The sequence below is a fragment of the Hyaena hyaena genome, unplaced genomic scaffold, assembly GCF_003009895.1.
Source record: "Hyaena hyaena isolate Hyena2069 unplaced genomic scaffold, ASM300989v1 scaffold_1103, whole genome shotgun sequence".
Classification (NCBI taxonomy): Eukaryota; Metazoa; Chordata; class Mammalia; order Carnivora; family Hyaenidae; genus Hyaena; species Hyaena hyaena.
In genome coordinates this window covers 303,769-331,157 of record NW_024081730.1, presented here as the reverse complement: position 1 = coordinate 331,157, position 27,389 = coordinate 303,769, and the positions used below count along the sequence as shown (strand labels likewise).

Here is a 27,389-nt window from a genome sequence, read left to right as displayed (position 1 = left end):
TATATGATATATATAATATAAATATATATATAGGAAAGCAATTCTTAAGTTAAAATTTCTGTTATAAATTGAAATGCAGCAAGATTAAAGCTATAGGGCTGCCTTTAAAGTATAGCTGTGTTCTCCTAAGTGTTTAAGTAAAATTTAAATGAACTTTTATGTAATTTTAAGTTCAAAACTCATTTCACTATAAACTAGATATGGTAAATTATATTTAATGGGTATCTTTTATTGATTACTCTCAGGGCTTATATGGTTTGGGGCTATATCCTTGGGTAGCAGTAAGAATATTAGAAACCTATAAACTGATCAATTCTTCCATTAGCTAAATTTGACCAAAACATTTCAATTTTCTATTCCATGTAGTTAGTTTACCAGTGAAACCGTTTTGGTGTTTAACACGCATACCCCTTATGAAAAATTTCCGGTTAATGACACTATCTTAATAAAATTATCCCAATTTATTTTAAGCTATTCCATTTTGATTTTTTTGTGCTAGAAAATTGGGGATGAACTGAAAGTGTTAAAAACTATTTTTTATAGGTTATTTTATCTGATGCTAGTGCTCCTGGTGAAGGAGAACACAAAATCATGGATTATATTAGAAGACAAAGAGGTAAAACTTCCTTATAAATATTTTATTATATGTTCTATTAAGAAAAGATAAGCCACTATTTAGAAAATGTATTCTTCTGATATAAAATACATTTATGTAAATACAGTATGTCTTTTTCCCCACCTTTAGCTCAGCCTAACCATGACCCAAACACTCATCATTGCTTATGTGGAGCAGATGGTAAGTTTATTCTTTGGATTTGATTCTCTTGGGTTAAAGCATAGCAAGTTGATGGGTTTGTGTGTAGTAATGGATTATTCCTGGTTGTCTGGAAATTCTAAAACACCGTGCTTATTTTATGTTTGAGAAGGAACTGGTATTGAGTTGCCTAATCTGTGATTAATGTTTGTTCATATATGTTTCAACCTTTTGATACTGCTGCACATACCTTTCAAATGGAAGGTTTCCCGAAGTGTTGACTCTTGAATGGTAGTCCACATTCTGTGCCCATGTGTCTGGAGGACAACTTGTTAGCTGAGAACTACTAAAGTTTTAGGCTTTTTGTCTTTCCCATCTCTTTTTTATGTGTTTGGGCCTTTCTTTGTGTTGGTGTCTTCTGTTACAGTGGTGTCCCCTGTCATTGGTTGTGGAAGGGTCTTCTCAAAGTGCTCACTCTTCAGTGTTTTGTCATTGTTGCTTGATAGCTGATCTCATTATGCTCGGCCTTGCTACACACGAACCGAACTTTACCATCATTAGAGAAGAATTCAAACCAAACAAACCCAAACCATGTGGTCTTTGTAATCAATTTGGACATGAGGTCAAGGACTGTGAAGGTTTGCCCAGAGAAAAGAAGGGAAAGGTAAGAATTTGAGATGGTAGTTCTGTCATTTAAAATTTTTCTATTTTATTTTTTGTTGTAACAAAGCATATGAAACACAAAATATACTATTTTACCCATTTTTAAGTTTACAGTTCAGTGGCATTGAGAATATTCAGGTTGCTTTATTTTTTTTTTTTTAATGTTTTATTTATTTCTAGGAGAGAGAGAGAGAGAGAGAGAGACAGGGGAGGGTCAGAGAGAGAGAGGGAGTCACAGACTGAAACAGGCTCCAGGCTCTGAGCTGGCAGTCAGCACAGAGCCCGACGCGGGGCCCGAACCCACGAACCGCGAGATCATGACCTAAGCGAAAGTCGGACACTTAACCGACTAAGCCACCCAGGCGTCCCAGGTTGCTTTATTTTTAAACTGGATAAAGAAAAGCCTTTAGAGTGCCTACTAGTTTTTACCTGCTTGCTCTGTTACCCCTCACAGAAATGTGTCTTTCAGAGCTCTTTAAACATACTTTGAAAAGCATGCATGCATTCATTGTTTCTACTCTCCACTTTTTCTAACATAGCTTATTGTATCTATAGGAGGGTTAGGTCTCCTAGTTAATAATGCCTCTTGCACATGATTTGTTTGTAGAAGTATTTGTTTCAAATGGTTATTTTTCTTAAAAAGAAGTATAAAATATATTAATCTTCCAGATACTTTTAAGTTACCCCTAGTTCCTACATATTTTAGGTTCACTTGATTATATCCAGTCCCCTTTGAATGGATTTTTATCTGATTTAAGAATATGGCGCCTCTTTAAAAGATACGCTGAGTGAATAAAGGAGATAAAAAATATACTGTATGTTCACACAGAAGGGTCTAGAGGCATATACCTTGAAATGTTAATACTGGCTAGCTCTAGATCGGGAGTTGGCAAGCTACAGCCTTCCGGATTTGACCAATGAACTAAGAATGGTATTCACATGTTTGAAGAGTTGTAAGAAGAAAAACCTGAAAGAGTATGCAACAGAGACCATACGTGTGTCCAACAGGCTAAAATGTTTACTGTCTTGCCTTTTGCAAAAGCATTTTCTGATCCCTGGTCTAGGTGTGATTGGGATTCTGGATAATTTTTTTAAGATGGTTTGGTGAGGTGTTTTGTTTTTTTTTTTTTAGTACTTGTAATATTAAAATGGATCTTGCTTTAGAGAAAGTCATAATATTTATTTAGTTGGGAAAAATGAGAAGCTTTAGAGTACACTTGTTTAATCTTGACTCCCTTTCCTGCAGCATGATGAACTTGCAGATAGTCTTCCTTGTGCAGAAGGAGAATTTATCTTCCTTCGTCTTAATGTTCTTCGTGAGGTATGTAGCACTGAACACTGGGATCGGTGCCCTGGAGCAGTGTGGCTTTTGATAGCTTTAATGGCAGCCTTCCTTTCTGGTTGTAGTATTTGGAGAGAGAGCTCACCATGGCCAGCCTACCATTCACATTTGATGTCGAGAGGAGCATTGATGACTGGGTCTTCATGTGCTTCTTTGTGGGAAATGACTTCCTTCCTCACCTGCCATCATTAGAAATTAGGTATGTGTGTTTGTGTGGATTTTCAGACTAGCATTTTAGCCTTCTTGCCCTTACAGTGCACACTGGTCCTAATGCGTAATGTTTGTTTCCTGGTGGCAGGGAAGGTGCAATTGACCGTTTGGTTAACATATACAAAAATGTGGTACACAAAACTGGGGTAAGTTCACTCTTGAATAATTTCAAAACAGAAGTATTTGCTTTTATAAGAAGATCATTTTACATGTATTTTATCACTTACAGGGTTACCTTACAGAAAGTGGTTATGTCAATCTGCAAAGAGTACAGATGATCATGTTAGCAGTTGGTGAAGTTGAGGATAGCATTTTTAAAAAGAGAAAGGATGATGAGGTAAAGTGTTTCTATTGCAGTAGCTAAATTGCTCCTGTCTCTAATAGGCTATGATGATCCTGTGATTGTCCTTTTAACCTCTTTGAGTCCGTTGTTACATCATTATAGTATATCAAACACCAATTTAATCATGAGTGGTCAGTGCTTTGATTATTTTATAAAGGTTGTGATGCTTGCTGTGTAGAACTATGTACTGCACACTGTGCGAGTTGCATTGTAATTTTTTCTCTCTTCATAATCGTAAGATAAAATCCAGACACCTGTCTGGTCAGTAGGCTATGAAATGAGGATGCCAACGCTAGAAGAATGCTGGGATTGAACTTGTGTCTGGCATGTTTTCTAGGAAATATTTATGCCCTGGAAGACAGGTTAAGACCGAGGAACTCTGTACTCTGGTAGTAGAGTGTAGGGAGTCAGGGTTGGATTGCACAAGCCAAGACAGAGGGTTGTAGTTCTGTGTAAGAGGTGTATACATTAAAAAAAAAAAAAAAAGAACAAAGCACTTGGAAATTGATTACATGTGATAGGGTGAGTGCTTAGGTGAGAAGTCTGAGTTTCTTGCTCAGGCAGTTGGGAGATTCCTGGTGCCGTTCACGGAGATAGCAAGCACTTGGGGTAGAACTGGTTAGGGTGGGGACAAGGTGGAAATTGAATTTTGTTTTGGATATACTAAGTTTGAGAGACCATAGGACACTGGAGAGGAAAAAGTCCATGAAGTAATTAGATGGATTTGTGTAAAGCTCAGGGCAGAAGTCTTTCGAAAAGAGATTGAAGAACTGTTAGCAGGTGCAGGGTACTTCAGGCTATGGGTGTGAACTTGAAGTCCCTGGGAGCCTGTGTGGAGTGAAAGTGCCTCCAACAGAAACCTTGAGAAACGTGGACATTTAAGGAGAGAGAGGGGCCAGTTCTAGAGAGATCAGAGGAAATCCCTAAAGAGAGGAGAAGCCATTGGTGTTGTCTGAGGTGTCCGAGCAAGATGGACAGGCCCTTAGTCTGTGGACAGGGGTTCAGAGGCCCTCGGGAGTTAGTTAGGTAGAAGGGTGACAGCCTGAAGGCAGAGGGGTTTGGAGGGTGGTTGTGAGGGAGGGGCAAGGGGGGGCAAGGCAAGCAGTGAGTAAAATGAGCAGATAATAGCTTCTTAGAGAGTGAAAGAAATCTTTTCAGATCTTAAGCAAATTCATAGGCCTTTTTTGAGCCAATAGCAATATAGTAATATTGCTACATTGCTTCGTGACCTCCTAACAGATTCAGACATGTCACTATATCTGACAAGATCTTGTATTTTCTTCAATTTTGTATACTGTAGCTAGTGATCTCTTTCTTAAAACTCTGGGCACCATTTTATGTAGCAGAGTGAGTGGACTGTAAGCATTCCTTCTAGAGCCATTGGTACTTGATAATTCACTGTGGTGGCAAGAATTTTTCACATGTAAAGTTCAAATAACAGCACTGACATTGTATGGGGTATCACATGGCTACCAGAATAGCCATTTTTAATCAAATCTTCAATAATTACAGTGGCTCCACTTGACCCGCTTCCATTTATGCTTAAGAAAAAAATGTACATGCTGTGTACTCCTTGATATGAAAACCTTATGTTAGAATAGCTCTCTTACATGGCTTTAGCAGACTTTGTACTAATAAATATTGGTAATTAGCATTAGAGCAGGATGTATGGGATTTGATAGATACCAAAGTACTTTAGATTTAAGTAATATGGTTTCCATCTGGACTAGCAGAGAAGGGCATATAGCTTTGGATCTTTTTTGGTGTTGTGACATCATACGATGTCCATCAGCAAGGTTGGACTTTGGGGGAAATTTATGAACCCTTAGATATTCAATGTAAAAGTATCTGGGTATATGTATTTTCCTGGAAAGTGCGTCTGTGGCCTTTGACTGTTTTCTAGAGGAGTTCATAGCACAAAATAGATGGTAGAAGAATGATGCATCAATATTTGTTGCTAAAACTGAGCAGTTGAAGGTGATGCTTTTTATTTTATAAGCTTTGATGTTTGTCCTTTATCTTGCAAATGGTCATTTATTCAGCAAATATTTATTATCTTGTGCCAGATAGTATTCTGAGTGTCATTGATAAAAAAAACAAACAAAAACAAAACAAACAAAAAAAAAAGCCGACAAAAATTCCTGATCTTATGGAGCTTACATTCTTCCAGGAGTGGACAATAAGCACAAAAACTAAGTAAGCTGTGTAATGTATTAGTGATGAGTGCCATGAAGACAATTAAAGCAGGTGAGGAAATATCTGGGAAGGTGGAGATGAGGTCATTGCAGTTCTAGAAAAGGCTGATTAGAGAAGGCCTCACTGACTCACATTCTTCTGGTCTTTATTTAAAGAAGTAAACTATGCATGTGTTTTCAAGAAGAGCATTTCAAGCAGAGGGAAGAGCCAGTGCTGTAGGGAGTGTACCTGAGATGCTGACAGAACAGCGAGGAGCCAGTGTGGCAAGAGCAGAGGAAGCACGAGGGGAGTGATAGGAGAAGGGACCAGAACAATGGTGCAGGGCCCATTCTGGGAAGATCCTGTAGGTCATTATGATGACTTAGCTTTCGTTCTGCATCAGTGGAGGGATTTGAGTATAAAAGTAACAAGATCTGGCACATGTTCGAAAAGGATCGATCACTAGCTGCTGTGTTGAGACTTACAGTATGGGAGCAAAGATAGAAGCAGTAAGCCCAATTAGGAGGCTCTTTTGCAGCAATCCAAGGGAGCCAGCATGATGGCAGCAGAGATGATAGGAGGTATTTGAAATTTGAATATGTTTTGATGGTAGAAGTCACTGGATTGGCTAATCTTAGGTTGAGAGAAGGAAAGGTATCAAGAATGACTCCAAGGCATTTTTGTCTGAGCAGTTGAAAAATGGTCTGAGCAATTGATAAAGAAGCCTGGGAGGTGCTAAGGTGGGTGGGCATATTCAGTTTGAGACACCTACTTAGAGATGTTGAATGCGGAGAGGTCCTGGTTGGAGACTCATCACCATATAGATGGTGTTTAAAGCCATGAGACCAGATGAGAGTAGAGGCGTCCAAGTATTAGGCACAGAGGAACACTAACATTAAGAGGTTGGTGAGTCAAGGAGCAAAGGCATGCAGCAAGAGTGAAAGAAGAGAACCAGGTGAATGTAGTGGCTTAGAAGCCAGGTGAAGAGCATGATTCAGGATGGAAAGAGTCATGGTTAGATGAGGACTGAAAACTGACTAATGAATTTCAGTCTGTAGCTCATTGGTGTCCTAGATAAGAGACATTTCATTAAAGATGGAGAAGAATGCTTGATTAAAGAGATTGGTAGATTTCATATCTTAGGAGGTTTTAAGGTAGTCATTCACCATATATCCAATGTTCAGTTTCTCTTCTGGCAGAAAGTACAAAAGATCTTATTAAGGGTGGTTTTTGTTTTTTGGTTTTTTTGTTGTTTTTTGTTTGTTTTTGCATTTGGCATTACTGATCTGAAGGGGAGAAAAGTGCAGTTAGTAAGATGGAAATCAGTATAGTAATTCTGGCCCCTGTTTTGGGCTGTCATAGAACTTCAGTTGACATTCCAGTGCCTTGATTCTCACAGAATCTTGGGCATGGGAGGAATGCTTGCTGGGGCCAGGGAGGGCTTTGAATGGCCAAACAGTTAGTGGGAAACAAGATCAACCCCAAATCCTGTTTAATTGAAAGCGTGACTACATTTCAAAAATGAGCAGAGGAGAGGAATCCATGCAGACTGGACCCTTTCTTGTGGATTAAATTGGCTCAGAATGAGCAGGGCAGACATCTGAATTTCCTTCCTTTCTTTCATTAGATTGACTTCTTAGAACCTGGGGAGGGGGTGATGTTTACATAGAGCCCCACTTCTCTCTTTACCCACTCTGTGCTGTGCATGCTACAGAATTAGCAACTGCCAAGCCCTTTTTAGGTAACACAAGCTCTTTATTAAATTGTTGATTTGTTTTTAAATGGACATCTTGGTTATTAACTATATTCAGCTAAAACTTAGAATTGTTTGTTTTGTTACTTATTTGCATCTTCTCCTTATTGAGAGCCTATTTGCTCTAGGGTGAAACCAAGAGTCTTTGTCGTGACTCTTACATTCTTTCCTGAAATAATGTCAAAAACTTAACTGAAATAAATTAAGAGAAACAAATTATATCTGAACTCCATTTAGAATGATCTTTGTCCATCAAAAGTTCTGATAAACAGCACTCTGAACATATGGTCCATTGCCTAGTTTAATTATGTATGTCTAGGTTTCTGGGGTCTTCCTTTAAAACTTAAATTGTTTTCCCAAATCATTCCTGGTAATGTTTAACTCTGACATTTTTGTGTAATTATTTGACAGAATATGTGGATTTTATACTTTTAGGACAGTTTTAGAAGACGACAGAAAGAAAAAAGAAAGAGAATGAAGGTGAGTTTTAATTAATTTCATAAGATTGCCAATAGCATAAGTTTACAGTTTGGGAGAAATAATGTTCATTGCAGTAGCTTTAGTCCTTATCCGGTAGGGGTTGGTTAGGGACATAATGTCTACCCAGCTGCTGTCTTGCCTAGAGGAAGAATGTTGGTGTCAAGTTTTTTCTAAGCTTTGGAGTCTGAAAGGATGCACTTGATGCATGTGGGCCACTTAGCTATTTGAATTTTTTTTTGTCATAATCAGGTATTGTTTTTGTAATAAAAGCAGTCAACCCTTTATATCCTCTTAAAAGTTACCGCATTCTGTCTACATCTTTGTCAGGTTAATCTTCCTGAAACTGTTGTTTCTCTGCTTGGAAATGACCAGCAACTTTGTACTCCTCTCAAAACCCGCTTGTGGCTCAGTCTGGCATGCAGAGTGTACTCTGATCCCGGTCTGATTCTAGCTGCTGGGCTTTTCTCTCCTATCTTCTGAATATATCACGCCCCTCCTGACTCCGAGCATTACCTGCATTGCTAGCTCCGAGTGGATTTCTGACTTCATGACTCCCTCACATCTTAGCTTTTCCACCAGGGGCTCGTCCAGCACGTGCAGTCCTTTCTCTGAGGTCCACTGCTTTTTCGCTTGTGATATTTGTTTTCTTACTTCCTTGCATAATGCTCTGTAGTTCATTCTTTAGTTCTTATTTTTCTTGCTTCTTTACTGGATTTTATACTTATCTAGTTTAGGGACTGCCTTTTATTATTATATATGTATTTTAAAGTTTATTAATTTTGAGAGAGAGAGAGAGAGGGAGACCAGTGCCAGTCGGGCTCTGCACTGAGAGCAAATGCAAGGCTTGAACCCACGAACCATGAGATCATAACCTGAGCCGAGATGAAGAATCAAGTGCTTAACTGACTGAGCCAGCCAGGCACCCCATTTATTTATATATTTTATTAGAAGTGAGCAAGTTGGGGAATCTGGAAGGGAGAAAAGTAGAGTTCTTTATTGTTATAGGTATGTTCAAAACTACTTAGATCCAGAGGGGCGTATTGATTTCTACCTCATGTATTGATGTTTTCTTTCAGTCAGTAAATGTGTAACAAGTAGGTTTTATCAGTCAGCCACAACTGTTACCTTTTACAGCTATAATTACAGCTCTAATTAATTGGAAATGAAGAGTTAAACTCTAACAAGGTGAAGGATTTATAAATAAAGGTGGTCTAAGTGTAGATCAAACTCTTGATTAGTTTTTTAACCTTAATAGTTGTATTATTTTTAGGTGCCTGAAATTGTTTCTTGAATGTGTTCTGAAATGATCAGTAATCATAATGAAAAACTTAATGAGACGTGAATAGATTCTGTGTATCAGAACAGTGAATTATATGTACTTTTAGAACAGTTATTAAATATTACAGAACATTATTTATAGGATAAGTTACCATGAGATCAAATTGTGGACAGTCCTGTAAATGCTAACAGAAGCAGTTCCTCCTTTAAGTGCTTACAGTGAGGATCCTATTCCATTTCATTTTTTTCTTTCTGTCACCTGTGTTATGATTTAACTTTAATTTCTACATTTGTTTGCACTTATGTTAGAGAGATCAACCAGCTTTCTCTCCTGGTGGAATATTAACCCCACATGCCTTGGGTTCAAGAAATTCACCAGGTTCTCAAGTTGCCAGTAATCCGAGACAAGCAGCCTATGAAATGAGGATGCAGAATAACTCTGTAAGTGACTTAACTTTTATGTGGCATTGCAAAGTGGTGACCATCAGAGGTCTCTTGTAGTTGTGTGTGAATTTTGTTACTCAGCCTGGAGTTGTTTTGTAGTTTTCCTCAATTTCTTCTGCCTTGAGATATTTTTACCTTTGTTGAATCCATGGTTATCAATATGTAAATACCTACATGATGTAAAAGAAAAGAAAATGGATGCAAATATAGATAGCTAAGTGCTGCAGGGTTTCTGCAATGCAACCAAGGGTACTGGGTGCTAGAAGCATGACGGGGACAAGAGACAAAAGTGAGTTTTTTCCCCTTTCTTTCCAGGGATCAGTTATGGACATTTTACAGAGTAATCCTAGTCTCAATGATAGGTACTCCTCACTGCCCAGACTCTTACCTTCTAACTCAGGCATAGAATAGATGTGAATATATATTTTAAGATAGCTCTCACTATCCAGATTCTGTTTGCTCTGTACTTATAAACTCAGGAACTGAATGGATTTGCCACCTGGAATCCCTCCTTGTTAAAACTCAGTGATCCAGACTGAAAAAGCAGATTATCTCAGCCAGAATACGGAGTACTGTACTCTGTCCAGTAGCTTCCTGTCATCCAGTAGCAACACACTGTGAGCACAGAGCACATGGCAGGGCCGCAGCAGGGGTGAGGGAACAGACCATGAATTGATGGACAGCAAATAATCAAAGTGATTGCTTATTTCAGATTGATAGCCCTAAGAGAGAGAGTATGTGTACTGTAGAGAGAGGAAATACAATTTGTAAGGCTTGGTATCCAATGTAAATTTTTGTTATATATTCAAGGAAATTGCATAAGTTTTGATATTTAAGTTTCATTATTCTAACAGTTACCCTATTCATGCTCAAATCCTTAATTACAGGGCAATCCTGTATGTGGAACTTTTGCCATATCAGGAGACTGATTCATATTCTCTCCAGTTCCCATTTTGAAGTTTTAGGACCTTAGATTTGGAATTTGGGAACTGAGATTTTGCATCTTCTGAGAGAAGCAGCCTGGGTTTCTGTTGTGTTTTTTGTCCTGTTTGATTTTTGTGGTTTTGTCTTATTTCTTTCACCATTAACAGTGGGACATGGAGGGTCAATGAAGGATTGCGATGAGACACTTGAATAGAAAAGACTGATGTCCATTTAAGAGTATAGTGATTGTCTTCTCCACAGAGTGGAACTGACAGTGACTTGTATTGTCAGACACCGGGTTGATGATGTAATGTTTTTTTCTTAATCCCAGGGAGGCTGGCATGTCCAGTATTGAGTAGTATCTACTTGATGGTCAGCGTTTGTTAATGTTTTACCAGTTGGCTTCTGTTTTTGCATAAATCTATGTTTGTAAGTTTTGCATTCTGAAGTATGGTTTGACTATATCTGCAGCCATTTAATAAAATTTGATTGCAGAAGAGAGCTTTCTAAAAAGGAATTTGAATGAATTGGTATAAATCTGGTATGTTCAGGAAAGACTATTTTTTGTTGGTAGAAAGCAGAAAATAGCGATAGACAGTATTAAAGAACAAACCACTTTTTGTTTTCGCTTGCAGTTCTGTTATCTAAAGATTTTTTTTTTTTTATCTTGTTTGTCAATTTGGGAAAGTTTGCTTTGTATCCAACTTCTCTGTACTTAGACAATTTATGTGAATATCATTCTCACAATTTAATCCAAATGGATTTAGTGTTGGGTTTGAAAAATAACAGTGACTTAGTGAAGGATGACCCACCATATGCCATGTAGGCAGCCTGTGTTACTGATCCTTCATACATATCATTCATATCGTTTATTTTAATACTTGCAATAACCTACAAAGAGAACATTATCCCATTTCAGGGTGAGGCCGACAGAGGTAAATTGTCTAAGGCCATATAACCTATAAAGGGTGGACGTGGTATTTCAAACTCAGATCTATCTGACTGAAAATACCTATCTCATTTTCAAGTACAACCACAGCTTCCTGAATTTATTTTGTGTGTGTGTGTGTGTGTGTGTGTGTGTGTGTGTGTGTGTGTAAAACAGTATTGGCTGTATAGTATGAATAAAATGGAAATTACACATTTTTTAAAAAAATTACAAGCTCTGCTTTGTTGTAACTTTTTTTGACCTATGGTGTAACTATATTCATATTAAAATTTTAGTTACAGTGTTATCAAAATAGCCTCCTTAAGCTATTTTAAAATAATTAAAAATTTTAAATTTAAAAATTTAAAGTAATTTAAAAATAATTCAGTTTACTCAAAATATCTAATATACTTTGAATAGCAGAAGAAAAACTTTATCATGAAAACCTTTTCTGCCGCTTGATTTTGGTCATAACGTAAAAAACTAAAGCTGCAGAAAATTTTAATTTTTTAATAAAAATATTAAAATACTTTATTATAAGAATGTTCACTGTGTTTCCTGAGTTAGTTACAAAGGGAAGATAACTTTGAATTTGAAGTGGTATCCAATCTTTGAGATAATAAATCTGCATTTTTCTAAGTTACTGATAGATTTTTACTTGCACATTGAATTTTAACACATTATCTGTAAAATAATTTAGCACTTATCTGGCAGAGTGTCTTTAAACTATTACTTTCCTAAATGGTTGCATGAGGTTGAGCACTTATCATTTAACTTCATTCTCTCCAACATTGACTGTTTTGTGTATTATTAATTTATGTATTTATATTTTCTTCTTCACAACTTTGCTGTTTGTTTGGTATAAAGTGGTTGTGAATTCATAATATAAGGAACCACCAAAGAAAAAAATAAGCCCTATAATTTTTAAAAGTTCATGAGATTAGATCCTTCTTTCTTCTGAAGTAATTTTTCTAATAATGTTCAGATTCTTTTGAGTTTAAGCATAGGAAGTTTGGAACTATATTATTCTTTTTTGAAGAAGTGGCATAGGCCAAGATCAGTCTTTGTATTTTCTAAATATGTTTACCATACCTATTTAATAGCTTTAAAAAATGTAGTATCATGAAGCATGATTGTAATAGCAGTTGGAAGTAACTTCTTATGTGAAATGAATAATAAAATCCTTCCTCTGTAATGTTATAATTGTTTGCAGAGTCCTTCAGTATCTCCTAATACAAGTTTCACTTCTGATGGCTCTCCGTCTCCAATAGGAGGAATTAAGCGAAAAGCAGAAGACAGTGACAGTGAACCTGAGCCAGAGGATAACGTCAGGTGAAACCAGTTTTTGGTAACATTTTGTTATCAAATTGCTGAAATAGATGCTGTCTAATTAATGCTATTTAGCTTAGAGCAGCAGTGCCTTCAGATGCTTGCCTGTGATCTTTTTATCCACCAGTAATTAATGTGGAGGGTTAGAATAGTCAGTAAATTCCAGTGAGATGTGTAAGCTATAGCTGTTAAACCTAAGTATCTAGATTAGTATGCGTGCAGGTTTTTGTCCTCCAAGCCACTTTTCCCTCTGAGACCAGGCACTAGATCGGCTAGACATGAGGTGTTTAGCTCTATGTGATCTGAATGTTACTGTTTTGAGATTAAATTTTCAAGCTGCTTAACACAGAAAGTTCAGTTACACTTGGACACTTAATATAGTTTGCTTTAATCTCAGTTGGGAAGGTTCTTCCTCAAACGAAATATGCAAAAGTCATTAGGTTAAGGGATAAAGATGTATATTTTTTAAAACCACAGACTTGCATTTGTACAATTATATTTCATGACAGAAATTTCCCTTTAGCTGTATACTTGAAATTTGTAATGGGAAACTTTGATTCTTTATCCAGAGATTTGAGATCATTATGTAAGATTAACAGCCTCTCATATAATTAAATCCATATTTGAACCCTGGGTTCCAAGTGCAAAAGGCCAACAGACTTAATAAATGTAACTCATTAAGAATTTAGCAAAATGGTATATTTCGAAGTTAAACAATAGTGGTCCACAATTCATGCTGCTTTTATAGGACGTGGGCAGTATGTTTGCATTTATGATGAGAAACTTCTCAAGTGTCATATATGGGTCTATATTTTGCTAATGTCCTTTGATTCTGAAATATGTGGTGACTTGTGATTGAACATTCACCTGATCCTCTGTTTCTCCAACTCTGGATTTTCCTCTTAGAGTACATTTTCTGTTTTGTTGTGTAGCCATCTTGATCAATACCAGCTTAATAGTTAACTTGATTTATTAGTACTTTATTGTGTAATCTCAGTGCTGAGAATAGTCAAGGCAGAACTGCTTCTATCAAGAAATGCTTGGGACCCTTCACATGTATTTCGTTAATATTTTCTGTAAAAGAGTTACAGTCCATACCATAGAGGCTGTGTCTTCTAAGTGAATCCTTGGGGGAGGTGGATAGGAGTTAAAATTGGTGTGGGGTGTATCTTGGAACATGACTGTAATTTGTTACCATGTTGTGGCACATGGTAGAAAATAACCCCTAATGAGAATCATCTTGATGTTCTTGATCTGTCTTGATTTGTTTTCCTAGTATTCTGTGGCTTCTTTGTATTCTTCAATAAAATGTTTAAATCTTTCAGAGAATGAAAAATGAATACTTAAAAAGATCATATACTTTTGAGTGAAAAACATCTATTCACATGTATTTTTAGTGCTTAATGAGAATTTAGTGAATTAGAAGTAAACCTACTTCTATGGTTTATCAGAACATACATATGTGCATTTATATGTCCTTCCCTTAAACCAGTGCTCTTAGCTGAAGGAAGAATAAGGCCAAAGGCTGTGGAAAGTAGATATAAACATAATTTCCTGCCTGGTTCCTAGATTATCTTATAAACCATTTTTTACCTTTTAAAAAATTATCCATGCAGCTCTTTTTTTTTTTTTTTTAAGTAATTTGATTGACTTCCTTTGTTTAGTTTAAATGTATTTTATAGAGGACCTTGAATTATGTAAAGTATCTTCAGTATTTTAATCTTAAAATGTAGTTTTAGAATTGGTCCACAATCAAAGAACATATAAAACAGTATTAATACTTGAGCAAACAATATTCAGTATCTACTTTAATAGTTATTCTCTCTTTTTCCAAAATGTTGTTTTATAATGGTCTTACTAGAATCGTCATTTGGGTTTTTGATGTCTGTGTCTTAAGTTGATAATAAATCCTGTGAAAGTGGGCTTTTAGGAATAATTAAATAATTAAATGAAGCTGTATTAGCATTACTGTTTAACTCATTTACATTTCACCTGTATATTAAATATAAAATGGTTTGGGTAACAAATTGGTGAACAATTACTGAAAGTATTAATTTGACATGAACCAACTTTGCCTGGGTTTTAGGCTTTGGGAAGCTGGTTGGAAGCAGCGGTACTACAAGAACAAATTTGATGTTGATGCAGCTGATGAGAAATTCCGTCGTAAAGTTGTACAGTCTTACGTTGAGGGGCTCTGCTGGGTTCTTCGATATTATTACCAGGTACAGAGAGAATATTTTCCTTTAAACCTACCTAATCATTTTAGGAAGATAGTAATTTCTATAATAATCTGTATTATTGATCTATGTTATGAAATTAAATCCAGACTCATTTTTTTAAAAGCTTTTTGTTCAGAAATTCATTACCCTAAATAATATTTGTATGTAAACCTTTTAAAGTTTCTCAAATGTTAATATAAATAAAGATAATTTTTGTTGTGCTTATTAAGGATTTTGGCATCAAGTAGTGTGGTTGAGTGTATTTTGTTTTTAATGTGATTAAAATACAGTCATTTTTTTTTTTAGTTGGAAATAAAGAATAAGTAATTCATAGACGGTCACTAAATGACTGAACAAAGGAGGACAAAGCCTAGAAAATACTAGCAAGAATTTGAAAGACATTTGAATGCTATCGTTTCCTCCATGTAATGTAGTGATGTTACATGAAGTGCATTGTAATTGGAGTAATTTGTATCTGACTTAAAGCTTTTGATAATTGAGATATCAGATTGTGAGAGATTAGGTAGACATAGAGGGGATTGTAACACTAGTAGTTAATATATGGATTCATTCTCGGAGAGCAAAGCAAGTTAGGTTTGGTGTGATCTGAGAAAAGATGGAGTATGTCGTTAAGTGGAAAGTGTAATTTAGTGCATTAAGTTAGGCTGTCAAATACTGCAAATTCCTGTTTTACTTTTGTCCACAAGATTTTAATTCCCTGGGCATAGAATCAAAACATATTAGGAGGACTTTTCTATCAGTAAAACTTACTGTTTTCTTTTTGATAGGTTTACTTAAATATTTTTATAATAAAGAGAAAGTTATCACAATGAAAATATAATAGGAAATTGTAAAATGAAACTTTGGCCAGTTTTACTTAGTCACTGTTTCAGTGATGTCCCTTACCATCTATATGCTAAGTAAGTGCCAGCTACCATTGCTCTTCGTTTTATTTGGTGATGGCAGTTGTAGAATTGGAAAGAAATATCACCAAGCACATTTTATAAATTCTTTTTTTTTTTTTTAATGTTTTATTTATTTCTAGGAGAGAGAGAGAGAGACAGCGTGAGCAGGGGAGGGTCAGAGAGAGAGGGAGTCACAGACTGAAACAGGCTCCAGGCTCTGAGCTGGCAGTCAGCACAGAGCCCGACGCGGGGCTCGAACCCACGAACCACGAGATCATGACCCAAGCGAAAGTCGGACGCTTAACCGACTAAGCCACCCAGGCGCCCCACCAAGGACATTTTAAAAAAATGTTTTTTAATGTTTATTTTTGAGAGAGAAAGACACAGCATGAGTGGAGGAGGGGCAGAGAGAGAGGGAGACACAGAATCTGAAGCAGGCTTCAGGCTCTGAGCTGTCAGCACAGAGCCTGACGCGGGGCTCAAACTCAAAGACTACAAGATCATGTCCTGAGCTGAAGTTGGATGTCTAACCGACTGAGCTACCCAGGCACCCCTCACCAAGCACATTTTAAGGATAAAAATCTCCACCAAATTTGTTAGTAAATACAAAGTTTGGTGTTAACTACTATTTGTTAAAGATGCTTCGCAGTAGCTTCTTTTTAAAAAAAATTTTTTTTTTTAATTTATTTGGGGGGGGGGGGCGCCTGAGTTCCTTAATCAGCTAAGTGTCTGACTCTTGATCTTAGCTCAGATCATTATTTCATGGTTTGTGAGACTGAGTCCTGCATCAGGGTCTGTGCTGATAATGTGGAGCCTGCTTGGGATTCTCTCTCCTTCCTGTGCCCCTCCCCAGCTCCTGCATGCACGCTTGTGTGTGTATGTGTGTACACTCTCTCTCTCAAGTAAATAAACTTAACAATTAAAAGAAAATATTTTATAGAGAGCACAATTGGGGAAGGGGCCAGAGGGAGGGAGGAGAGGAAAGAGAAATGGGGCGTACAGAATCTTAAGTAGGCTCCACACAGCATGGAGCTCAGTCCCAGGACCCTGGGATCATGACCTGAGCCAAAATCGAGTTGGATGCTCAACCCACTGAGCCACACACACACCCCATGCAATAGTTTTTAAATCAAGGAGCCATTGATGTAAAGTAAAAAGTCAGTTAATCAAAACAACTTATAGGACTTACAGGGAAAAAGTACGTGGAATGTGCACTGGAAGTCGTGTTTTATAAATAGAATATTATAGATTAATAATACTCTGATTTTTGTTTGCTTTTACTGTGTCCATATTGAACATAGATTTTTGGGGTTTTGGGTTTTTTGTTTTTGTTTTTTTTATTGGTGATTCTAGGGCTGTGCTTCCTGGAAATGGTATTATCCATTCCATTATGCACCATTTGCTTCAGACTTTGAAGGAATTGCAGACATGCCATCTGATTTTGAGAAGGGCACTAAACCGGTAAGCCTAGTTATTTAGAGTCATAAAATTCATAGAATTTTGGCATAGATAAAAGTTGTGTATTTTGTCTTAAACTTTTTTTCATTCTTGTAGTTTAAACCACTGGAACAACTTATGGGAGTTTTTCCAGCTGCAAGTGGTAACTTTCTACCTCCATCATGGCGGAAGCTCATGAGTGATCCTGTAAGTGTCTTAGTATTTTGAGTGTTGGTAACCAGGTTTTGGCATATATTTCACTAACATTCATAATTGCTTTTGTATCTCATAGTTAAAATAGTGAAGTCCAGAAAGAAAGTAAAAATATTGAGTTCTTTATATTTTTCACCTTTTTATTTTCTACTTTCCTTGGCCATCAAAACCCTACTCAGCAAATAAAATAAATTTGTGTTTGGGAGAAATTCTTTTTTTTTTTTTTTCTTTTTTTAATTTTTGAGAGAGCACGCATGAGTGGGGAGAGGCAAAGAGAAAAGGGGACAGAGGATTTGAAGTGGGTTTCGTGCTGACTGTAGAAAGCCCAATGGGGGGCTCGAACTTGCAAACTCTGAGATCATGACCTGAGCTGAAGTTGGCCACTTAACTGACTTAGCCACCCAGGCACCTCTAGGAGAAGTTCTTGTAACAGTTCCTTTGTTCTCAGCTTACCTATAAGTTATTATTTTTATTTATTCCTGCCATGTGTGGTGGCTACCAGAGTTCAGCCTGGGCTACCTAAGATCATCTCTGCACTTGTTTTGTGTGCCACATAGAAGGTGGGAAACCCTGGCAAGAAGTAGGAATTAGTCAGAGTCCGTAAATTCTTCATTGACTATCTTGGGTTCACAGTTGTCAGTTCAAAAATTCTTCTATAATCCTCCCCACCCCCATTTTTAAAATAAAATTAATTTTGTTTTGCAGCTGGGATTAATGACCTGATAACTACAGCATTTTTTTGAAGGAATAAAACCTCATTTTCTCGTTGGGCCTGATAACATTAATGAAAGAAATGTCAAATTCTTTGTAACTCAGACATGTGTGACTTTTGTTTTAAATCTTTATTTTTCTCCCTGATACAGGATTCTAGTATAATTGACTTCTATCCTGAAGATTTTGCTATTGATTTGAATGGGAAGAAATATGCATGGCAAGGTAAAATTCAAATAGTATTCCTCTTTGTTAAAGTAACTTTCTCCTTTTGGTAAACTGTAAGAAAATATGATTTATGGGAAGAAAGAATTTCTGTAAGAGATAAATATTTTGGGATGTCTGGGTGGCTTAGTCGGTTAAGTGACCACCTTTGGCTGGTCATGAACTCACTGATGGGTTCGAGTCCCTTATTGGTCTCTGCTCTGACAGTTTGAAGCCTGCTTGATATTCTCTCACTCCCTCTCTGCCACACTTTCTCTCTCTCTCAAAATGAATAAACTTTTTTTAAAAGATAAATATTTTAAGAATTATGTGTGAAAATTTTATTTTTTCCATCCAACCTGGGAATATCAGTGATTAGTAGTAATTTTAATAGTAACATTCTGATAAAAAGTAAATTCTGTTGAAAGAGATTAATCATTCTGTCTTTTGTCTCTTTTGTGATTGATTAATGGGGCTTGGGACTTGCTCCTTCCAGTCTGTAGTTCTTAGGCATCTTGTAATATTAGAAATATAGAAACATTATTGTGTCCTTGTGGAGATTCACTTTTACTCCATGGAAATTTGAAAATGAAAAATGTAGAAGAAATTTAGTTTTAAATACTTGACAGTAATCATTTCCTGTTTGTTTAGTTACCTGTTATTTTCTCATTCTTTCTGTTTACAGTTTTTGTAAGAATGTCAATTTTAAATTAGTACTAAATTTAAGGTGCTGTTTACTAAGCAAATGTGATGTTGACTGGCTGAATGTAAAAAACAATAAAGAATTCTGTTACACACATCCAGATGGCCAACAGACACATGAAACGATGCTCAGCATCCTTCCCCATCAAGGAAATACAAATCAAAACCACACTGAGATACCACCTCACACCAGTCAGAGTGGCTAAAATGAGCAAATCAGAGTACTCTAGATGCTGGCGAGGATGTGGAGAAATGGGCACCCTCCTACACTGTTGGTGGGAATGTAAACTGGTACAGCCCCTCTGGAAATCAGTGTGGAGGTTCCTCAAAAAATTAACAATAGAACTCCCTTTGACCCAGAAATAGCACTGCTAGGAATTTACCCAAGGGATCCAGGAGTGCTGATGCATAGGGGCACATGTTCATAGCAGCACTCTCAACAATAGCCAAAACTTGGTAAGATCCTAAGTGTCCATTAATTGATGAATGGTTCAAGAAGATGTGGTTTATCTACACCATGGAATACTACATGGCAATGAGAAAGAATGAAATCTGGCCATGTGTAGCAACATGGATGGACCTTGAGGGTGTTATATTGAGTGAAATAAATCAGGCAGAGAAGGACAGATACCATATGTTTGCACGTATAGGAGGATTAGGAGGACCTTCACGGAGGACTGTGGGGGAGAAGAAGGGGAAAAATAGTGGGTGAGAGGGAGAGAGGCAAACCATGAGTGACTCTTGAATGCCAAGAACAAACAGGACTGATGGGGTTGGAGAGTGGGGAAGGGGGGTGATGGGCATGGAGGAGGGCACTTGTGGGGATGAGCAATGGGTGTTACATAGGAAGCAACTTGACAATAAACTATTTTAAAAAAAGAAAAATAATTCTGTCACACAGTAAGTCAACTATTGTTTAATGCCAAATCCCCTTTCAGCAAATCATTTTAACCTTTTCTTCCTCCTATAGTTTTTTCTAAGATTATCACATTTGGTAAAGTCATGTTTTCACTTTTTCCTTGGTTATTTCCTGTGGTGCAGATGACCAATAACATGACTCAGAATTGTGAGATAAAGGGGGATTAATAATTTACAAATTAAAAATCATTTTATGAGATTTTTAGGGTTGACTTTTGGTTTATGTAGTGAAAGACATTTCATTATTTCTTTAATGGAAATGATAATGGGAAATGCAACCCATTGATTGAGGTTAGCAAGTGTTGTGCTCTGTGGTCATATTTTGTTACATGTAAATGGATTGGAGTTTTAGGTTGTTTTTGAAGGTGCTTTGTGGAGAACGCTTTGATTATAGGGAGTGGAGGCATAAGAAAATAAAAAGCAGTAAAGTAAAAATATAAGTATCCTTATGTAAGTGTTAAGTAAGTAAATTTATAGGTGTGCAGATATCTTGCTTTTATCTGTGTTGTTATAGTATAAATCATCCAGAGGAAAAGTGGGGCAGTGCACAGTGGTTACAATTTCTTCACATCCTTGCCAACATTTGTATTTTCTTTTTTTATTGGGCAAATGGCTTTTATGTATTTATTATTGAAGTATAATTGACATACAGTATCCTATTAGTCCAGATGTATATCATGGTGATTAGATATTTTTATACATTATGAAATAATCCCCGTGGTAAGTCTCATTACCATCTGTCACCATTGAAGGTTACTACAATACTATTGAGTGTATTCCTATGCTGTATAACATACCCATGACTGACTTAATAACTAGAAGAGTATATCTCTTAATCTGCTTCACCTAGTTCACCTATCTCCTCACCTGCCTCCCTCTCTGGTAACCAACAGTTTGTTTCCTATATCTATGAGTTTGTTTTGTAGGTTTGTTTGTTTGTTTGTGTTTTACATTACACCTATAAGTGAAATCATACAGTATTTGTCTTTCTCTGTCAGGTTTTATTTCATTTAGCATAATAACTTATAGGTACATTGCTGTTTTTGAAAATGGTAAGCTTTTGTTCTTTTTTGTGGCCGAGTAATACTTCATCGTATGCATCTTCTTTACCCATTCGTCTGTCAAAGGACACTTGAGTTGCTTCCACGTCTTAGCTATTGTAAATAATACTGCAGTAAACATAAGGATGCATATATTTCTTCAGATTGGTGTTTTTATCTTCTTTGGATCGATAGCCAGAAGTAGGAATTGTTGGACCATACACTCATTCTATGTTTAATTTTTGAGATACCTTCATACTATTTCCCATAGTGTCTGCACCAGTGTACATTTCCTACCGACAGTGTTTGAGGGTTCCCTTTTCTCCACATCCTCACAAACACTTGTTATATTGTTGTCATTTTGGTAATAGTCATTCTTATAGATGTGATATCTCATATCATTTTGACATGCATTTCCCTGATAGTGATTTGAACGCCTTTTTATGTGTCTGTACACCATCTGCATGTCTTTGAAAAAATATCTGTCCAGATCTTCTGCCCATTTTTTAATTGGATTGGGGGTTTTTGGCATTAAGCTGTATAAGTTTTTCATATATTTTAGATATCAGCCCCTTATTGGATATATGATTTGCAAATACCTTCTCCCATTCAGTAGGTTGTCTTTTCAGTTCGTAGGTGATCTCCTTGCTGAAACCAAAGCTTTTTAGTTTGATGTAGTTCCCTTTGTTTATTTTGACTTTTGTTGCCCTTGACTGAGGAGACTGGTACAGAAAAAAAATATATATATATATATAATACATATTATATATATTACTAAGACTGAAGTCATGGAGTTGATGGTTTCTTCTAGGAATTTTTTATTTTAACTTACATTCATGTTAGCATATAGTATGATAATGATTTCAGGAGTAGAAGCCAGTGATTCATCTCCTACATATAACATCCAGTGTTTACTCCAGCAAGTGTTCTCCTTAATGCCCCTTGCCCATTTAGCCCATCCCCCCCCCCCCAAAACCCTTCCAGCAAGTCTCAGTTCTTTGTATTTAAGTCTCTCATGTTTTTTTTGTTTTTTGTTTTTTTACAAATAGTTTATTGTCAAATTAGTTTCCACATAACACTCAGTGCTCATCCCCACAAGTGTCCTCCTCCATGCCCATCCCCCCCCACATCCATCAGTCCTCAGTTTTTGTCAGCATTCAAGAGTCTCTCATGGTTTGCCTCTCTCCCTTTCCCCCACCATTTCCACTCTTCTTCTCCCCCTTGTTCCTCCGTCAAGTTCCTCCTAATCCTCCTATACGTGCAAACATTTGATATTTGTCCTTCTCTGCCTGACTTATTTCGCTCAGCATAACACCCTCAAGGTCCATCCATGTTGCTACACATGGCCAGATTTCATTCTTTCTCATTGCCATGTAGTATTCCATGGTGTAGATAAACCACATCTTCTTGATCCATTCATCTGTTGATGGACTTAAGTCTCTTATGTTTTGTCCCCCTCCATTTTTATATTATCTTGCTTCCTTTCCCTTAAGTTCATCTGTTTTGTATCTTAAATTCCACATGAGTGAAGTCATATGATATTTGTCTTTCTCTGGCTAATTTCACTTAGCACAATACACTCTAGTTCCATCTGTGTTGTTGCAAATGGCAAGACTTCATTCTTTTAGATTGTCAAGTATTATTCCAGTATACATATATACCCCATCTTTATCCATTCATCAGTCATTGGACATTGGGGCTCTTTCCATACTTTGGCTATTGTTGATACCACTACTGTAAACATTGGGGTGCATGTGCCCCTTCGAAACAGCACAGTTGTATCTTTTGGATAAATACCTAGTAGTGCAATTGCTGGGTCATAGAGTAGTTTTATTTTTAGTTTTTTGAGGAACCTCCATTCTGTTTTCCAGAGTGCTACACCAGTTTGCATTCCCACCAGCAGTGCAAAAGAGATCCTCCTTTTCCACCTCCTTGCCAACATCTGTCATTGCCTGAGTGTTAATGTTAGCCATTCTGACAGGTGTGAGGTGGTATTTCATTGTGGTTTTGATTTGTATTTTCCTGATGATGAGTGATGTTGAGTATCTTTCATGTGTCTATTAGCCATATGGATGTCTTCTTTGGAAAATTGTCTATTCATGTCTTTTGCCCATTTCTTCACTGGATTATTTGTTTTTTGGGTGTTGATTTTGATATGTTCTTTATAGATTTTTGGATACTGATCCTTTATCTGCTGTGTCATTTGCAAATATCTGTTCCCATTCTATTGGTTGCCCTTTAGTTTTGCTGATTGTTTCCTTCACTGTGCAGAAGCTTTTATCTTGATGAGGTCCCAGTAGTTCATTTTTGCTTTTGTTTCCGTTGTGTCTGGAGACATGCTGAGTAAGAAGTTGCTGTGGCTAAGGTCAAAGAGGTTTTTACATGCTTTCTCCTCAAGGATTTTGATGGCTTCCTGTCTTACGTTTAGGTCTTTCATCCATTTTTGAGTTTACTTTTGTGTATGGTGTAAAATAGTGGTCCAGGTTCAGTCTTCTGCATGTTGCTGTCCAGTTTTCCCAGCACCATTTGCTGAAGAGACTGTCTTTATCCCATTGGATATTCTTACCTGTTTTGTCAAAGATTCGTTGGCCATGTTTGTGGGTCCATTTCTGGGTTCTCTATTCTGTTCCATTGATCTGTGTGTTCTGTTTTTGTGCCAGTACCATACTGTCTTGATGATTACGGCTTTGTAATACACCTTGAAGTCCAGAATTGTGATGCCTTGGTTTTCTTTTTCAGGATTGCTTTGGCTGTTCCATACAAATTTTAGGAGTGTTTGTTCTAGCTCTGTGAAGAATGTTGGTGTTATTATGATAGGGATTGCATTGAATGTGTAGATTGCTTTGGGTAGTATTGACATTTTAACAATATTTGTTCCTCCAATCGATGAGCATGGAATATTTTTTCATCTTTTTGTGTCTTCAATTTCTTTCATAGGCTTTCTATAGTTTTCACTGTATAGACTTTTTACGTCTTTGGTTAGGTTTATTCCTAGGTATTTTATGGGTTTTGGTGCAATTGTAAATGGGATCGAATCTTTGATTTCTCTATCTGCTGCTTCATTATTGGTATATAGAAATACAGCTGATTTCTGTTCATTGATTTTATATGCTGCAACTTTGCTGAATTCATGGATCAGTTCTAGCAGTTTTTTTGGTGGAATCTTTTGGGTTTCCACAAAGAGTATCAGGTCATCTGTGAAGAGTGAAAGTTTGACTTCTTCCTTGCTGGTTTGGATGCCTTTTATTCCTTTGTGTTGTCCAATTGCTGAGGCTAGCTAGGACTTCCAACACTATGTTGAATTACAGTGGTGAGAGTGGACATCCTCGTTGTGTTCCTGAGCTTAGGGGGGAAGCTCTCGGTTTTTCCCATTGAGGATGATATTACCAGTGAGTCTTTCATATATATGGCTTTTATGATCTTGAGGTATGATCCTTCTGTCCCTACTTTCTTGAGGGTTTTTATCAAGGAATGATGCTGTATTTTGTCAGATGTTTTCTCTGCATCTATTGAGATCATCGTTCTTTTATTAATGTGATGTATCACATTGGTTGATTTGTGGATATTGAACCAGCCCCGCATCCCAGGTATAAATCCCACTTGATCGTGGTGAATAATTCTTTTAATGTATTGTTGGATCCGGTTGACGAGTATCTTGTTGAGAATTTTTGCATTCATGTTCATCAGGGAAAATGCTCTGTAGTTCTCCATTTTAGTGAGGTCTTTGTCTGGTTTTAGAATCATCTTCCAGGAGTTTTATGCTTTAAGGTCTTACATTCAAGTCTGCAATTCATTTTGAGTTTATTTGTATGGTGCAAGAAAATGGTCACTCTTTTGCATGTAACTTTACAGTTTTCTTCACACCGTTTATTGAAGAGACTGCCTTTTCCATTGTATATTCTTGCCTTCTGTGTCTTAAATTAATTGACCATGTGTGGGGGTTTTCTGGACTCTCAATTTTATTCTTTTGATCTATGTGTCATTTTATAGGAGTTGTTTATATATTTGTTGTTGTAGGAGTACTTTATGTATTTTGGACACCAGTCTCATATATGATTTTGCATTTATTTTCTTCCACTTTGTGACTTTTTACTTAGTTTGATAGTGTCCTTTGATGCACAAAAACTTAAAATTTTTTTAACATTTTAATTCATTTTTGAGAGTCAGAGACAGAGCACAAGCAGGGGATGGGCAGAGAGAGATGGAGACACAGAATCCGAAGTAGGCTTCAGGCTCTGAGCCATCAGCACAGAGCCCTCTGCAGGGCTCAAAACCCACAAACTGTGAGATCATGACCTGAGGCTGAAGTCAGACACTTAACTGACTGAGCCACCCAGGTACCCCAGCTTTAAATTCTGATGAAGTCCAATTTTTGTTGGACTGTTTTTCATTGCCTGTGCTTTGTTGTCATATCCAAGAAATCATTGCCATATCCAATGTCAGGAAGCTTCCTTCCTGTTTTGTTTTGAGAGTTTTATAGTGTTAGCGCTTAACATTAGTTCTTTGATCTATTTTGAGGCAATTTTTGTGTATGGTAAAAGGTTAGGGTCCAGTTTCATTCTTCTGTTACCCATTTACCCAGCACCATTTGTTGAAAAGATTGCTCTTTTCCCAACGAATGGTCTTGGCACCCTTATTGATGATCATTTGACCATGTATCTGAGTGCTTATTGATAGGCTCTCTGTTCCACTGCCTGATAATGCCTGTCCTTAGGCCAGCACAAACTGTTCTAATTCCTGTAGCTTTAAAAAGTTTTGGAGGAGCACCTGGGTGGCTCAGTCAGTTAGGTGGCTGACTTTGGCTCAGGTCATGATCTCACAGCTTGTGAGTTTGAGCCCTGTGTCAGGCTCTGCTGACAGCTCGGAGCCTGGAGCCTTGCTTCCGATTCTGTGTTTCCCAATCTCTCTCTCTCTGCCCCTCCCCCATCCCTCCCTCCCTTCCTCCCTCCCCCCCCCCCAAATAAACAAACATTAGAAANCCCCCATCCCTCCCTCCCTTCCTCCCTCCCCCCCCCCAAATAAACAAACATTAGAAAGTTTTGGAATCAAGCAGTGGGAGTCCTTCAACTTTATTTTTTTTCCAAGGTTGTTTTGGAATTTCAGGGTCACTTGAGATTCCAAATGAATTTTAGGGTGGGTTGAAACTCGGGACTTTAATATTTTTACATTTTGTATAAGTATCTTCATTTATTAGACTGTAGCAAGAACACAATGTATTTTGAGGTAAAATTTAGTACTATTATCGTTTTTCTCATGTGTCTTTAAAATTTATTGAGTAATGGTAATATTTAAGTTCTTGCCTAACAATAAAATATATCTGGGTACTTTTTCAACATTTATTGAACAGGTATTCTTGACAATGTTGTACTTTTATAGTATTCACATAATGTCCTGGCACCTGGGTGGGTCAGTCATTTAAGTATCTGACTCTTGATTTGGGCTCAGGTCATGATCTCATGCTTCTTGAGATCAAGCCCTGCTTCAGGCTTCTTACTGACAGCACGGAGCCTGCCTGGGATTCTGTCTCTTCCTCTCTGTCTGCCCCTTCCCCACTTGTGCTGTCTCTCAATAAATACACATACTTAAAAAAAAAAAAACCATAACATTTATTGAACATGTGTACTTTCAATGTTGGTTTTTATATTTACATAATGTGTATAAGAAGAATATAGCGTAGTCATTTTGAATGCTATGTATTTTATATACGAACAGAGAATTTTAGTATTTTGATGAAAGTCACACAGCACAGAACTAAGATCTGAACCCAGAGAGTATGAGCACTATGTTTACCTACGTATTACTGCTACCTAGGTTACCTGTAAATAAGTACTCAGGAAAAATTTAGCTCCTCGTGTCATTTTTACTGTCAGCTCACTCAGGCACTTACTTTAATCACATCTGGGTGTAAAGTATATCTTTTCACCCAGCCAGTAGGACTGATTTGATTTGTTGCTTAATAACCTTATTGCTGTCATTAGCTGCTTGCCAGTTGGAGATGGCTTTTGGAATTGATGGAAGGGCTTTCTGATAATTTGTTTGGGTTTTCAGTGTGTAACTGAACAAAACTTGAACAACTCCCTACATTTTTTTCCATGTAAATGTTTACCAGTGAATGAAATAGCCTAGCTCATACGATCAATGTTCATATTCTTGAAATCACTTTTCAGGCCCTTCAGAATTCACACTATAAGTTAGTTTCTTTTTAACTTTAAAAAATACATGTTTCCCTACTGGGTAATGAGATTGAACTTGTTTCCAAACTTTGAAAATATGGTAGGTAAGTAATTAATGACAACTTTGAGAGCCTTTTATTTCTCATCATTCTAAAGAGAACAATCACAAGCATAGCAGTTTTGACTGGCCGTCTTTTCAAAATTATTTAGCTCTATTTAGCATTACTCTTTGCTATTTGTCTTA

General features: G+C 36.9%; 1 protein-coding gene across 1 annotated transcript in view; it reads left to right on the top strand.

The window, feature by feature from the left end:
* Nucleotides 1–27,389, top strand: part of XRN2 (5'-3' exoribonuclease 2) — an 83,277-nt gene that overhangs the window by 23,467 nt on the left and 32,421 nt on the right. Inside the window, exons 7-20 of the mRNA XM_039222284.1 lie at nucleotides 544–616; nucleotides 746–796; nucleotides 1,261–1,418; nucleotides 2,664–2,738; nucleotides 2,825–2,958; nucleotides 3,058–3,115; nucleotides 3,199–3,306; nucleotides 7,676–7,720; nucleotides 9,308–9,439; nucleotides 12,508–12,626; nucleotides 14,710–14,845; nucleotides 17,101–17,208; nucleotides 17,302–17,391; nucleotides 18,261–18,333. Coding sequence (XP_039078215.1) covers nucleotides 544–616; nucleotides 746–796; nucleotides 1,261–1,418; nucleotides 2,664–2,738; nucleotides 2,825–2,958; nucleotides 3,058–3,115; nucleotides 3,199–3,306; nucleotides 7,676–7,720; nucleotides 9,308–9,439; nucleotides 12,508–12,626; nucleotides 14,710–14,845; nucleotides 17,101–17,208; nucleotides 17,302–17,391; nucleotides 18,261–18,333 — 1,360 coding nt within the window. The remainder of the gene's footprint in view (nucleotides 1–543; nucleotides 617–745; nucleotides 797–1,260; nucleotides 1,419–2,663; nucleotides 2,739–2,824; nucleotides 2,959–3,057; nucleotides 3,116–3,198; nucleotides 3,307–7,675; nucleotides 7,721–9,307; nucleotides 9,440–12,507; nucleotides 12,627–14,709; nucleotides 14,846–17,100; nucleotides 17,209–17,301; nucleotides 17,392–18,260; nucleotides 18,334–27,389) is intronic.